At 38.8% G+C, this 16,520-nt stretch overlaps 1 protein-coding gene across 1 annotated transcript in view; it reads right to left on the reverse strand.

Moving 5' to 3' along the window:
- Nucleotides 1-16,520, reverse strand: part of KYAT1 (kynurenine aminotransferase 1) — a 36,468-nt gene that overhangs the window by 11,433 nt on the left and 8,515 nt on the right. The window contains exons 2-6 of the mRNA XM_072431541.1: nucleotides 16,275-16,333; nucleotides 13,751-13,905; nucleotides 11,017-11,165; nucleotides 3,333-3,422; nucleotides 2,743-2,929 (exon numbers count right to left, since the gene is read on the reverse strand). Of these exons, the coding sequence (XP_072287642.1) occupies nucleotides 2,743-2,929; nucleotides 3,333-3,422; nucleotides 11,017-11,165; nucleotides 13,751-13,905; nucleotides 16,275-16,327 (634 nt within the window). The 5' untranslated portion in view covers nucleotides 16,328-16,333. The remainder of the gene's footprint in view (nucleotides 1-2,742; nucleotides 2,930-3,332; nucleotides 3,423-11,016; nucleotides 11,166-13,750; nucleotides 13,906-16,274; nucleotides 16,334-16,520) is intronic.

Raw genomic sequence — 16,520 nt, forward strand, 5'->3', positions numbered from 1 at the left:
CCATATTTGGAATCTATGCACCAAACATAACCTAAAATGACTTTATTCTGTTTGGCAAGAAAATGTTTGTTGACCAGCGTAAAAGATTTACCCCCTTAATGGGAAGTAGTAGTTGGGTTGCTCAAGAACCGAACCAAGAAAAGAACCACCAAGGTCTCCAGAGAAAAGTACCTTCACGCAGGATCACTAGCGATTGAGGAAGACACATGGAGAGACAAAAGGGAAGGGGGCGACAAAAGAAAGGACAAATAATATAGAACAGTGATAAACTCAAATCATTTCTCAGAAAAAAATAAATAATGCAACAATAACCCAACACGGCCATCAGCTCTGTGAGCACCATGGCGCAGAGCTGGTGGCCCAATGTGAGTGGCAGTGACAACCACACACACGGTGGGAGAACAGAGCAGCAAACATTTCCAGAATCAACAATGACTATGCCATCCAAAGGGTAGCTAACAAACCCAGCAGTACACAACCTCAAGTATAGTAGTGGCCTCAGCTTTCATACTTAGAGGTCTACAGCCCAAGATAGCATGATGAAGCATTAGGAACTAAAATAAGGCACTGGTGTGGCAATACCAAAGGGTTGGGAATGTAAACAGGGCCCCCACAGCAGCGGTCCCTGGACAACAAAAAATAGCGAATTGTGGAACATCTATAAAACCTAGGATAACAATCAGCATTGAAAAAACTTTGTCATGGGCAGAGGGAAAGAACAATCAACAGCGAATGCATAGTAATTATAAAAACTGTAAAAAAGATACGGTAGCAATGTAGAAGAGGTAGGAAAGTCTGGACAGCCAGGTGTCAGAATCCTTCCGGGGTTTCCCAGTGACATCGTTGCCGACGGGCAGATCAACGGTAAATCCAAATTAATTTTGTTGTGGATTCAATACAAAATAGCTGTATTGAGTCCAATACAAGAAAATATTCATATAATATTACATATTTTTCATGATTGTCACCTTAGACAGAGAAAGGAATTTTTTTTTTTTTTTTTTAAGTGTGCCTAAGTGGTTTTATGTTTTCCTTTCTTTACTATCCTAATAACTGTTCTGAGTGCAAAAAATATATTATCAATGAGAATATAAAATTTATTAAAAGCGTGCCTAAGTGACTTTGTTTTCCTACTAAAAATTCCTAGTGTAAAAAATATCATTGGTGAAAAGAGTACTTTTCTTTCTATTTTGCTATCAACACATAAACCCCATCCCTACTTTAGTGCATAATACTTTATTATATAACTTCATTATAACAACTTCAAACCTTAGTGACCACTACTTCCTCTTCAGTGAAAATTATTTAGTGCAAAAAAACAAAAAATATAAAAATATAAAACAAAAAAAAACAAACAATTAGCTTTAAGTCTTTAACCACCTGGGCGGTTAGCCCGAACCTGGTTCGGGGTAAGAAAACTTGCTACAAGCGTTTACCCCGTACCAGGTTCGGGGTAGCTAAAAGTATAAACAAGCGTTACAGTGCAATCTGATTGTCATACAACATTGTATGACAATCGGATTACAACTGAAAAAAAAATACTTACCTTGTCCCTGCAGCACCTCCGGAGACGTCTTTTATCTTCAGTCTTCTCCCAGCGTGTACAGTGACGATCTCCGGGGTTTACCTGTGATGTCGGTGCATGCGTCGGTGTGGGCGTGAGGCGGGGTGGGAAATTCCAATCATTTTGTATTGGATTCAATACAAAAAAGCTGTATTTAGTCAAATACAAAGAAATATTTATATAATTTATATATAATTGTATTATATAAATATTATATAAGCTACTGTACAGTTACATTAAATTATACTATATAGTTTTTTTTTTTTAAGATTTTTTTTTTATATTTTATCTATTTTTTTTTTGTTATTAAATTTAATAAATTTTGGACATATTTCAGTGAGTTATGCGGTAATTCGGTGAATTATAAGTAATTTTTGTGTAATTCGGTGAATTATAGCCTACAATCTAAAATAAATTTCCATGCAAAAAATGTTACACTTTTTGCATGGAAGTACGAAAAAAAATTAGAACACTCGGCGTTCGCGTACACGTCCCTCAGCTATTCCTGATGATGTCAGTGCATGCGTCCGTCGACGGGAGGGCATGGCGGGAAATTCATATATTTTGTATTGGATTCAATACGAACTCCTGTATCCAATACAAAATAATACAAAATATATTTATGTGGTTTTATCTATAGTTATGTGACGTTGGACTTTGTTTTAAAATTTACCACACTAGGGAGGTGTTTTTAAAAAATATAGTACTATACAGTATACAGAATTATTTAATTTTCAGTATTTTTGATTTATTTATGCATTCTTGTTTAAGCTGATTTTTGTGTTTTTTTATTTAATTTTATTATTAAAGTATTTTTTTTTTTTTTTACGATTGTGTGTTTCAAACTTATTTTATATTCAGGATATCTACTAGACCCTTGGTTGGACATATTTTACATAAGTTACAGGTCTACAATTTAAAAAAAAAATGTAATGAAAAACAGTGTACCACTTTTGGTACAGAAATCTAGACATCAGTGAAACGCCCAGGAGGTTAATTTACCACCCATTTCTAATTTATACCCTCTTGCCCTCTTATCTATGATAAGGTCTAGATGTCATTGTTCGTCATTTAAAAGCATCTATGAATATACAGTTCATAGATTACTTTACATTAAAACCTAATAGCACATTAGCTGCACCAAAGTAATGTGAAAGAAAGCATATAGGCTGACTTACTGAAGTGGGAGATATCAGCAATCATGAAGTACGATCCTTGGGACAAAACAGGTTTCATTCCCACCTCTGTAAGACAGCGGTAAAGTCGATCCCGCTTTTTCTGAAGTTCGTTCCGAAGTTGTATAAAATAACAGTCAGACTGTCCTAGTCTTTCCAGCTCTTTCTGAAGTCCCTGGGCAACGGCCTCCTGGAGGGCAAAAAAGGGAGTATTAGTAATCATGAAAAATATTTATATATTTGCAAAAACCATTGTTGCTCCATTGTTTTAATATAACATTTTACCAGACTACTAATCTCCATCAAGAAACTTAAAATACTGTATATGCTACAGTAGTTTTGTAAACTGTCTGGAGAACCCACAGTGGAGTACACAGTAACTCAGAACACAGTAAAAAAAGTCAGTCAATTTTAATAAAACTTTTAATTTTCCTAACATACCTGGTTACATTATGGCAATGGCCTGACCACTCATAAATCTCCTTTGTCGCCATAGCCTTTAAACTGCAGTGAAGCTGATGGGTAAGTTTCACCCACATGTGGGATCATGCTACTCTTTCTCTGAGACAATGGGCCTCTAGCTGCTGTCTTACCTGGGCCCCAGTTGCACAATGATACACAGAATTCTGATGAAGTGTTCTGAGATGTTTAAGAAGGTGATCAGGTCCTAAAGCCCAGCCAACCTGTAACAAAAAATTGAATAATCAAACAGGTATACCACAATTATTTGGTAGATAACTCCGTAACTTTCCTTTTTTTACCTAGACCCCAGAATAATTCCCTTGTAATCTATCAGAGCAAAAACATGCATCCCATGGAAGAGTTTCCAGGAAAGGAAAATTACAGGTGAGTATGGCAACAATTTTCTGTTTTCCTGGCCCTTCTGTTTTTCCTGACCGTGTACACATGGGATGTAGCAAGCAACCCTAATTGAGGGAAGGTAAAAAAAAAACTTAACACATTATTGCTGCAAAATAAACATTTATATTTCAGAGCTGCACGTAACAGCTGAGGCTCCAAACAGAATCTGTGTTCAGGAAAACATTCAATTTAATGTTTGATGAAGGTGTTGGGAGTCTTCCAATTGGCCACTTTACAAATAGTCTCTGTGGAAACTTTTGCATAGGATGCCTATGAGGTTGAGATTCCCCTCATTGATTGGGCTCCCACTTCCTGTGGGGGAGGAAACACAAACATGTTATCTGTCTTCCTAAAACCTTTAGTTCTTTGAACATATGTGGTATTTATCTTGTCCATGTCTAGTTTACTTGACTCATCCTTTTCAGTCACTTCCTCATTCGCCTGACTCATGGATGGTAACACTGCTTTCCAGTTTATGTGGAAGGCTGAGGACCCCTTTGGGAGGAACTGTGGAGAGGGCCACAATAAAATCCCTTCTGGTGAAACCGAATAATAGGGCTCTTTGTTTAAGAGAGATTGCAATTCCGATACCCTGTGGGCAGATGTAATGGCAGTCAGAAACACAGTTTTCCATGTCAGTTTTTCTATTCAACAAACTTCTATTGGATGGAAGGGAAAGAGCAAACGGGCTTTGAGCACTAAAGATAAGTCCCAAGATGGAAATAAAGGCCTTGCTGGTGGCCTGATCTTTACTGCTGCCATTAGAAACTGTTGGATCAGTTGGTCTTCTGCCCATTTCGTTAAAGTTAGGGCTGATAAGGCAGACACCTGTACCTTTATGATGTTATAGCCAAGACCCTTCTCTAGTGCAGACTGCAAGCACTCCAATATTTGAGCTGCTGTAGGCTCTGTGGCAGAGAAACCTTTTTCCTGAGACATTATTGGTAACCTTTTTTATATTCTGAAGTAGGTTTTATTGGTTGTTGATTTCCTCGACTTTAAAAGAGTGTCTGCAACTTTCCCAGATACACCTGCCACTAAATACCTCCTCCTTTCAATGAAAAGACATTCAGCCTCCAATATAGGGGCTGAGGTTTGACCCAAGTCTCCTGAACTAGCAAATCCCTCTGATCTGGTAGAGGCCAAGGGGAAGACCTCAGCCTCTGAATCATTAGAGTGAACCAGGGCCTTCTCGGCCAACATGGTAGTATCACTTTTGCCTGGTTCGCTTCTGCTCTTATTTTCAGGAGTGGTATTGGCGGGTAAACATACAGAAGAGGTAAGTCCCATCTAAAGGAGAACGCATCTTGAGCCCATGCCCGTTTGCAGCGGAACCTTGTACAGAACCTTGGGAACTGAGTGTTGCTTGGTGGATTTTCCCCAATGTTGGAAAATTGGGTATAAGTATTTGGGGCTTATGAAACATTCTTTTGGATCCGGAAATGACCTTCTCAACGCATCCACCAATTTATTCTGTTTCCCTGGGAGGTATACTGCTGTCAGGTCCAGCAGATGTTGTTCTGCCCATCCAAAGATCTTTGCTGTTATCTGCAACAGTCGTTGGCTCCTTGTTCCCCCTTGTTTTGCTATGTAAGCCACTGTGGTCTTGTTATCTGACATAATTTCCACCCTTATTTGCTCTAGGTAATTAACAAACGTTTTCAGTGCTTGCCAGGTTGCTTCCAGTTCCCTCACATTGGATTCACCCATCATGGGTGATGACCACGGGCCCTGTGCCATCTGTCCGTTGCAATGGGATCCCCAACCTGCTAGACTTGCATCTGTTGTAAGGATTCTCCAATCTTCCTTTACCAGGGACACCCCTCTCGATAGATTCTGCACCGATGCCCACCATAACAGTTTCTTCCGCACTGAAACTGGAAGAGAAATGACCTGTTCCATGGATACTCGGTCCCATTGACTGAGAAAGCAAATTTGCAGCGTTCTCATGTGCCATTTGGCACACTGCATATCCTGAGCAGTTAGTGTGGCTGATGTTTAGGGGTCTTTGATGGTCAGGAGAAATCTTTTGGATTGTGGGGGTTACAAAAAAAAGTACGATCCCACACTCATGGAGCCTGTCCGCATATTGCATTTTTCCTCATTTTTTAACTTGCCATCATTTTTTAAAATGCCATCTGCCTTTGTATCACGGTCAGAGGGCAAGACTTAAATATAAAGAAGCTTTCAATTATCGATATAAACATTTCAAGCAAAAACTTCAAAACATTCAAAAATGTTTCGCACAAAATAACAAATTGACTGAAACAATCAAACAATAACCAGGAAGGTGCTCCGTAGCTGGTGTCAGACCAAGTAAACAAATTGTTAGCAGCATGAGTGACTAGTAAAAAAAAATGCTTTCAAAACAAAACTGAAATGAGTCAACAGTGTTAAGGCGAAGTTTGGTCCTGTTGCTGCAAAAAGCTCATGGCCAAATTTGGGTCGTCAAACACTTTGGTTTCCGCATACGTCACACGCAATTTGGCTGGATACATCAAGGCAAACCGCGTTCCTGATTCCACTAAGCAGCGGCAGATAGGAGTGAATAATTTTCTTTTTTAGGCAACATTGGCGGTGAAATCTTGAAAAATTCGGATTTTTACCTCACCTACTTTAAGCTTTTTTTGTTTGCAATAAGCTCCAAGTACTGTGTCCTTGTCCAAGCCATGGAAGAATTTGGCAATGACTGGTCTCAGTTTGTGAGCTGCAGATGAGCAATCAGGGGCAATCCTGTGTACCCTCCCAAATGACCTGGCAGTCAGGGGAGGTAGGTTGAGACTAAGCATGAGATCAACAGATAAACATTTTTTTGAGGTCTGGACCTTTATATTAATCTGGGATACCAATAAAATGCAAATTATATCTCCTGTCGCAACTTTCTAGGTCTTCCACGTTCTCTGCCAGTTGGTTGGATTGCATAGTTAACTTGCCTTGCAACTCAAGAAGTTGGTCCTCCAGATCGCTGACTCCAGTTCCACAATCCTTGCAGTGTTGGACGATATGTTAGAAATAGCCGTTTCAATAGCAAGGTGTAATGATTCAAATTTCTTGTCAAAGTAAGGTAAAAGTAGGTCAGCTACTTCCCTGGCAGTGGAGCCACTCAGTTAGGAGGGGCACGCTGCATCAACTATGGCAGAAAAGAGATCCTGGGGGGTTGATGGCAATGGCATTTCAGGGAATCCTGAAGATGAAAGGGGGGATGCTGGTGCAGATTTCTGCAGGGATTTTCCCTTAGATTTACAGAGTTGTTTACGTGACTGGGAGGAATGTGATTTGCCCATATACTTTTCCATAGTTGGTGTTCTGTCAAATTACCAATGCACTTCAAAATAAAGCGTGCCCAAGATCACAGTGAAAAGGTAGTTAGAATACAGTCTCCCTTTTTATTTTATGCTGCTATAGTTCTGTTATTTAATATTTAATTATTCCTTATTTTTCTGTAATTGTTTTTACACTGTTTTGCATGTTTTTATTTAATAAACACTATTAAAAGCGTAAGCTGAATCTCTGAATGCTCTAAATAAAAAATAGTGTAACTTGCTAACCTGAAGACACTACTATAAATATTGTGATTACTGAGAAAAGCAGAAACATAATTGTGGATGCCAAGGGTAACGGTGCAGATAATAGGTGGCCGTCTACCTATGAAGGTGTGTGTGGCAAAGGTTAACAGAGTGGTTAACCTTGCCTCATGACAGCCCTTCTCAGCCTGCTGGTGCATGGACTGTTGCTGAGCGTGCTGGAACGTCTATGCCCAAGGGTGAGGACTGAGAGGGCGTTCATCACAATATGCAAATATGGTTTTCTTTTTTGACAAATCTTTTGGAAGGAATGTTCTTCTGAACATTAGCAAATTTAATCTTGTATCTTTCGGATACTACTGACATTACCCAGGCGTCTGTGATCCTGTGATTCCATTCTCCTGCAAATTTTAATAGGCGGGCACCAACCTCTAGTGCCTTTGTAAAGCCACCTTCAGAAATGCTTGCTTGATGACTTGGTTGGCTGTGCAACACCTGTTCTGGCTGTCCTCCTAAAGGACGTCTGAGTTCCCTTCCATTGTCAGCGTGCGTATTCCTGGGACCTCATTCCCCTGAAATCCCGCCATCTTTCGCTTTTGGGGTAACAGACCCGATTTTCCGCCAGTTACCCTCTGGGTCCCTTCTTCCAAAGACATTCCAAAGGGCAACTTACCCTCAAGGGGTATGGAACACAATGATTATTTCGATACTGAGTCAGCTACCCAATGCCTCAACCAAAGGGCTCTTCTTGCCATCACAGAAAAAGACATTATTTTTGCAAAAAATCTGACCAGATCCAGCGATGCTTCTGCCAGGAAATCTGCTGTTAGCTTCATCTTTTCTAAACAGATACTGGTTGAAGAATTTTCTGCTTCACCTTATGTGGTGTCCCTAGACCCTTGCACCCATGCGAATAAGGCTCTTGATACAGAGGTAAGCGCAACTGCAGGGCAACTAGCTAACCCTGCAGTTGCAGAAATCCTCTTGAGATCCCCTTCCATCTTTCAATCCATAGGGTCTCTAAAGGTTACCGAATTTTTCATAGGGAGAACCACATCCCTGACCAATCTCTGCAACGGAGCATCCACGGCTGGATTAACAAAGACCTCTCATTTTTTTTCACTAATTGGGTACAATTTTGTGAGTCTGTTCATAGTGGAACATTTCCTCATAGTGGAACATTTCCCATCAGGTTTTGCCCACTCTCCTTCAAAGCGCTGCTTTATCTCTTCCATAAATAGAAAGTTTATAACCACCTTCGTTAAAGACTGAAAATATCTCTTTCTTTTTGGGGTGGAGATTCTTCTTCCCACTGAATAGCCTCTCTGATAGCATGTATAAATGAGTTGATTAATGAAGAAACAAATGAAAAAGAATTTCCCTCTTCCAACTCAGAATCTTAAATATGTGAGCCTAGTGGTAAATCCCAATGTTTAACCACGTCCTCATGTGCCACTGAACTTGTGCCTACGGTAAGGTTCTTTTAATCCTCTGCAAGGGCCTCATCAATATACCCCTTCATCTACTTGGTCTTGGTCTCTCTGTCTTGACATGCCTCTTTAAGTCATGTTGCACAGACCAATTTAGAAGGCAGGGCTTTTGCCTCACATGCCCAACAAGATCAATTGCCATCATGCGACCAGCTCTCAGAATGGGAAGATGATTTTTTTCAACTCGTTCATTTCCTGCCAGGGCTTTTATCCCGATGATGAAGTAGCATATAAACCGTGAATATCTAATGAGGATAACACCTATTGTAAAAACATTTCTACTCTAACCAGGATCCTTTGAACCTAAATAGGGGGATAGGTAGTTAGTAGGATTCCACTAATTAATTATCAAGGATAGTATTTTAGGTTGCCTAGTCTGGAAGAGATAATTATGTGATCAAGTGGAGGAATAGACATGCTTTTATAGGCAGAAGATGAAATTTCTTTTGTTAACATACGTGGAGTCACTTGAAGATTTTTTGATCTCTTTCTGGGTACATACCTACTTCTCCTTTCTAATCTTAAGGAAATACTAGTTGGAGGTATTGCTAATCCTTATGAATCTTCCCCTATATCTTTCATATTCAGAGGCCCATATGGTATGGTAATCCAGTAAATGAGTAATCAGCACTTGGGCTGACAGGTAAGCATACCTGAACTCCCACTATTATTTTTATTTATTTATCTTAACATCTAAACCACCAGTAAAACCAGTCCACTTTAATTTATTTATTTAATTTTTTTCCCAGTGATTACTGTGCAGTGCAAACCTATTCCCTCACTCCTCTAACACCCTAAAATATACTTGGAGCTAAATGTAAGTAAATATTGTAAACTTTCTTGTATTCACCATGGATACCAGTGAGACACATTTATTAATCACATGTACTACTATTCACACGATTGTATGTTTGAAACTAGAACTCAGTGCTCTTTTCCTTTCCCTCTGTTGTGTTTACTTTCCCCTCTTTATCCTTCTATGTGATACAGCTTTATTATTCAAATTAAACTTCAATCTCAATCCTCCCCTGAAGAAGCCTAGGGGCAAAACGCGTCAGGACCTTGAGACCTTTTCAACAAAATTGAAATTGATGTTTTTACTTGAAATGTGAAAATAAGTGTATGTAATCACAGACTTTGATTGTTTGTATATCATTAGCTAGTTGATCTATGTATATAGGAATATACTGTATACCATTAAAAAAATTATTATTAACTTATTAATAAAAAAATCTGCCTATAAAAGCCTGTCTATCTCTCCACTTGATCACATAATTAACCAGGATCCTGCTTGCAAAGCCAGTGGAGAGCTATCAGGAGCTAAACAATACAAGTTAAAATCTGGACCTTGACCCAGAAGCCTACTGAACCGAGCTGCGTCATCTTCTGGAGGAAAGCAGCTCCCTGCAAGCATAGAAGATGCCAGGGAAAGAAGAAAAGATGCAGGCAGCCTCAACAGAGTCTGATGGTCCTGTAGCAGGACGAAAAAAGAACAGGAAGGCCAGTGGAGAATTTGTTTTGGAAAAAAGGTGGTCCTGGGGGGGTCAAAGGGGCGGGATTGACCCATGTGTACGCCGTCAGGAGGAGGGCCAGGAAAACAGTATCGATAATATGAAGACAGTTAAGAAAACTTGGCTTTTATCGGCGTGAATTTACTTTTTACACAAGAAATATTATTCCTTCCTAAGAGTGCTAACTAATTTACAAGGAACCAAAAGCCCAAATGGAAATAATGTATCCCTTCCAATACTTTATCAACTATTATAACACTGACAATGAGGTTTCTTAAAAAAAAAATAGACCTTCCACATTGGGACCATATTACAAAAGATTATTAAAAGAAAAAAAGATAGCTTTGACTGTTGCAATTTATTTCTTGCTGGAATATGATATTATCATCATGGACAAGAGTGAAATGGTATTATATAAACCGTGTGTAACAAATAAAAAGGAATATTTGGTGTTGTCAACTTATTGGTGCCATATCCCCTTAAATAACAGTTGATTGGGAGGTAATTGTGAGAAACTAGATACCCCCATTCTTTGACATTCTTTCAAGTTGACAGGATAATGCAGCATTTCCTCGTGGATAAATAGGTGTCCTAATAATTACATGTATTCTTTTCCTGACAAAGCCAAAATGTCTGTCCAGTTAGGCCATTGTTTGGGACACCAGAGGTGGGTGAATTTCACTTTTTTATTATTGTCCTTTTATACTTTGTAATTTTGAAAGCACCTTGGTTATATATGAGCATTTTCAGTAGTCTGTATGTGGCTTAACAACTTTTATGTGCTAACGGGGAGATAAAACAGTTAAATTATCCACATCTAGGTATTTCCTAAAGAAGAAAACTAGTATTACTACATATATGACTGGACTTCTTTCAAACTTAACATGTTACCTTCCATCCAGTGGCACTGAAAGTCTTCCCTGCACTTCCAATAGTAATGGTACGTTCCCACATTCCTGGCAGGCTAGCTATAATGATCAGTGGAAGATAACACAATAAAGAAAAGTAGTAGGTAGGACTCAATTTCCTAAAAGGTATACCTTACAAAAGAATCTTTTTTAATTAAAAAGAATACATAAATATTACAGAAGACAACTGAACATTATTGTCAAAACACTGCACAAGTTTTTGCTCCAGTTAAAAATGTACATGGAAGCTCCATCTAGAATCTTCCTATTAATCTCCCTAACGGTAACCCCAAGTGTGATTGGGGGTAGAAAAAAGTTGCTGAAAGCGGTAACCCCGAGTCACATTAGATAAACCTATGGGAAGGTTAGTAAATACAGCGCTTACCTGATCCGCCGGCCTCCCGCGTCGTCCATTACCGCGATCCCTGTCTTCTTCCTTTGGTGTCTTTTGCTCTCGATGAGTCACCGGGGGTGTTCCCAGTGACGTCAGTGCGTGTGTACGTTGCCGGCGAGGCGGGGAATTCAAAATCTATTTGTATTGCATTCAATACAAAATAACTATTGAATGCAATACATTGGATTTATATGTGTAAAAGCAGTCCATTGTTTTCATGAACATTTATTTTGCAGTATAATATAATAGTATGAGTATAATATTTATTTTTTAAATTTGAAAAAAAAAAAAAAAAAATAAAAAAAAATATATATTTTTTTTATATTACTTTTTTATTATTTTTACATGATTTTGTGTTTCAAACTTTATTATACTGTAAAATAAATTTTCATGAAAAACAACATACCGCTTTTAGACATATAAATCCAGACAGAAATGAACTGCCCAGGAGGCTAAGACACAATTCACCTATGAATGGGCTTATTCAGAAGGACTCTACATAGGTTCCAGTTGGAGCTTTTATGTGCAACAATAAAGATTTTACAAAGTGCTAACAGCATCAGTGTTTATTTATTTTTTCCCTTTAAAGCAAGCACAGCATGGATGAGCTTTATGCCAAGCCAGAACCTAGTACCAGGAGCTTTAGAACTACAGAAAAGGAACCTTGATGATCCAGAAAACCTGAAATGGATCTGGCCTGGGATTTAAAACATTTGCCAAATAACAAATGACTTATAGCAATTCCACTCAAGGTTTACTAGATCCCCCATGTTCTCCCATAATAGTCCATCCTCTCTTGGAGAGCTTTAATGACCAAGGTTAAACTAAACCCGTAAAAAAAAAAAAAAAAAAAAAACACTCTTACCTTTAATCCCAAAGGTCCGTCGATCTGTCGGGAGGTTTTTTCATTTGGATCCTGCGTCGTCCCAGTATCCAAATTTGCAATCCCTATTTAATGTACAGCGCTGCGTAATATGTTGGCGCTATATAAATCCTGTTTATTAATAATAATAATAATAATAATAATAACAACAAGACTGCAGTGAATCAGCACCAACTCCTCCAGTACTGATGAGGTAAGAACAGGATTTAAAAGCTTGATGATATCTGCTTGCATTCCACATTGACAATAATTTAAAGGCTGTGTACATGTTGACTAACTTGCTTCAGCTGCTTACAGAAATTCATCCATTATGCAGAAAATGACTTTTGACCTTTCAGAATTTTTTTACACGATAGTCATTAAAAAAAGATTGAAAGTGGAGAATAAACTTAACACTAGCAACTTGCATTTTCAGAAGGAGATAGGAGTGAATTACTGTGCTTGACAATTGAAGGAACAATGTCATCAGGGTTTGAAGATGAAAGTGGGCAATTTAATTTGGAAGAATAACTGCACCAGATGCCTCACAGTCAAATGGAAAAAGGGTTACCTTTTATATTAGAAGTATTGTCAATCAGCAATGTTGGTAGACTTTTAGGTGTTTTTTTTTTTCGTGTGAGGGCTTGTTGTCTTCTGAGGATAATATTGCTGCACTAAGGACAATTGTGATAACAATATTTTTCTAGTGCGTAAATCCACTACAGCACTGCTTTCTACTTGCAAGCTAGTATACAAGTTAGGATGACCTTGCATGTGCTAGCATTGCCAAAGACTTTCACTAGCTGTCAGACAACATATTATGGCAAAAAGGCTGTCCCCTTTTATCTAAATCAGACTGTTATGGACTCCCATGATTCTCTGTGAATTTACCCTGAACTCCACACATGGGGCCTGATTTATGAAACCTCTCAAAGGCTGGAGAGAATACGCTTTTATCAGCATACCTGGAATGGATCTGGTGCAGGGCTGAAAACATTGGCTAACAAAAAGCAAATTACTTTAAAGAAATACATTCCAGGTTTGCTGGATCACTCAGCTTCACTAACTGAAAGTGTATCCTCTCCAGCCTTGGAGAGCTTTAATAAATCAGGCCAATAGTGTCTTAATTGCCTATTTTCAGAATTACGTCTGCAAGGCCAAGCCACATTTTTCTTTCATGGAAAGTAAAGATGTTAACTTAATGGACCTGATTTAATAAAGCTCTCCAAGGCTGGAGAAAATACACTTTCATTAGTGAAGCTGGGTGATCCACCAAACCTGAAATCTGGTCCAGGATTCAAAACATTTGCTAGCAAATGACTTTGAAGAAATCCATTCCAGATTTTCAGGATCATACAGCTTCACTGATGAAAGTGTATGCTCTCCAGCCTTGGAGAACTTTGATAAATCAGGCCCAATGTTTAGATTGGTGTGCTTGGTGAAGGCAGTGAAGCAGAATACTTACAAAGGCTCGGGTATACTGGTTCAGCAAGGTGTGCTCCTCAGTAATGGCTTTTGCAAAGGCTTCTTTTATATAACATGGAGGATCAAAATCTGGAAAACCCTGCCCCAAGTTCACAGTTTTATACTTATCAGCAAGTCCAACTAACTCCACCCTGCAAGAAAAACAAAATATCAAATCTATACTTCACTTTGATCTCTTTATAAACAGTGTTAAAAGTGGAAACCTTACATAACATCTGGATATCCAACATGATTTTCCCAGAGTGGATAATCCCTTGCAATCTGCAGAGCACAGGATGCTATGAAAAGATATGTTAGTGGAAGAAAAAAAGCACAATAAAGGCAGAAAAAGAGAGGGAAAAGAGATACAAGGAGTGTGAAAATAGGAGATAATGCCAGTTAAAGGGAGGTGCAGTGCAAAGTTTCAAAGCATGAAAGACATTCTACTGAATGATGGAGACTTCAAAGCAATCCGCCTAGGTAGAGCAGTCAGTTTTTCAAAAACATGGTCTGAAAAACTCATATAACCTCAGAGACTGACTGATTGGTACTCTATGCCTTAGCAATATTCATTTTTGCTGCTCTATAAATGTGGATTAACAAACAGAACTGTTGCTAAGAACAAATGCAGGCGGATAGTGTTTCTGATGGTGATCATCCCACCAAGAAAAAATCCTTTGTCAGTTTTTCCAGGAAGTAAAAGCGGATTACCCAGGAAGGACAGGAAGAAGGGGGATCTGCGAGATCAAGCACCCCAAGCCTTTGTTATAGTCCCATATGCAAAAGGAATGAGTAATAATTTGATTGACTATTTTACTTCTAACCTTAGGAGGGAGACAAAAAAGATTGTGAATTCCTAAGGGGGAACAAAATTGGAATTGCAAGAGGACCTAGGGGGAGCAGCCCTCCCTGAGTGATATACGGTAAATTGGCTTCTAGGGTTTCTTTTAATATCATATTATATTTTTTGATAAAATGTAGAAGACCCAAGCCACCACATGATTTTGGCATATATAGGACTAGTCTCCCCCCCCCTGGGTTTCCTGCCTCCCTATACAAATTGCAGAAGATGGGATTGTAGGGCCCATACATAGTGGAGAAGAATGTAAATTGGAAGCACCCCCGCAAAATTCAAAAATGTGGGGAGAAGAGTCAATTTGACAGCATTGATCCTACCTTGCTAAAAAATGGGAAGATCATCTATAATTGCAGTAAATTATAAAGCTTTTGGAATAAATCAAAATAATTTGGCTGAAATAGTGTGGAATAATCAGCTGTGAGGTTAAAGCCTAAATATTGAAAAATCAGGATTGGGTCGAATAGGATGAACCAAAGGAACTATTTGCTAACACAAACAGGATCAGAGAAAGTGGACATCGCTGTTGTGTGGCTGTGGTCATCGGAAATCTATCAGAGTGATAGCCACTAAACCTGACAAAGGTCAGGGGTGTGGAGTAGAGGGCTTGCAGCCAATTTAGAAAATTCTCACCAAAACCCCATTTACGAAGCACATGAAAGAGGTACTCCTACGGGGGGAACAGAACATCTTCCTAATGTCTAACAGCAAAAGCATAGGAGGTATCAAAACCTTCTTAGCATAGTGTGTTGATAGCTGCAGAATATGTCTCATGTTGTCACTGGCTTGTCTAGTAGGAAAGAACCCAACCTGATTTCCGTCAGTCAGAGCAGAAAGTCCCTAATTAAATCTAGTAGCCAATATTTTAGCCAATAGTTCACCCAAGAATTGGTACCCGAGCATTGGTTTCAGGATCAAGTATACTGCATTATTGGGTTATTATTTAATGCAACACAACCAGAGCCAGCTGAGCACATCAGAGACCAATTCTCAAAACAAATCGACAGCATTTTCATAGAATCATTCTGGAGCAATAAGGTAACAAATGGCTTTGGAACCTTGTAGTGCCTGAAGAGAAGGGAGCTGCATAAGAATAAAGATAGAAGCAGAGATAAACAGAGATAGAGATAAAAATCTCTGACAGAGATAAAAATACAGTTACTGATTCTTCAATATATTTAAATTAGTAAACGTATTTTTTTTACATAGAACCAGTGGAATTACTTGAATCAATGATGTTATCAGCATCACTAAAATTTATTGTACAGTGGCACCAGGAGAGAGAAGGACAGAACTGCAAGATTATAAGGCTCTTCTGCGGTGCACAATGCTATCCCACTAACACTGTATGGTTTGTTCACAATGTAGTCCTTAGCAGGTGATGGATCACAATTAGGATTTGTTTGGCTGATGGACTAGTTCAAATGTAGATTATTTTACCATTATACCTACATAACTGCCTGGAGTTTAACCCAAAATCCAGGATAAAAATCAAGTAGATAGAATATGTCTGTCCCATTGCTTTAAAAACAAAATGATCATTTATCGCTTGAACTTTGAATGGACTACCAATTTCACGGATGAAATTTGCAGATTTAGTATAGGAAAAATTTTGCCACATGCCCTAAGAACTCTAGTACATAGCAAACACAAATACACCCTTACCAAATGTTTTCATCCACTCCCTCCAGTCTCCGGGTTTGAAACCGCTTTGCCATTCTGTCCTGTATATGGGTAGTAAAAGCATAGAGTGGTGAGTAAGAGCTCACAATTCCCCTTACCCCTGTGCTGGAAAACAACAATCCCCCCCCCCCCCCCCCCCCCCTCACACAACTTCTACGTGCAGAACCAGGTAACAAAAGTACATTGGACTTTGTGCCCTAATAGTGTTAAAGAATGTGTGGCATTCTG

Source organism: Pyxicephalus adspersus, chromosome Z, assembly GCF_032062135.1.
Source record: "Pyxicephalus adspersus chromosome Z, UCB_Pads_2.0, whole genome shotgun sequence".
Lineage (NCBI taxonomy): Eukaryota > Metazoa > Chordata > Amphibia > Anura > Pyxicephalidae > Pyxicephalus > Pyxicephalus adspersus.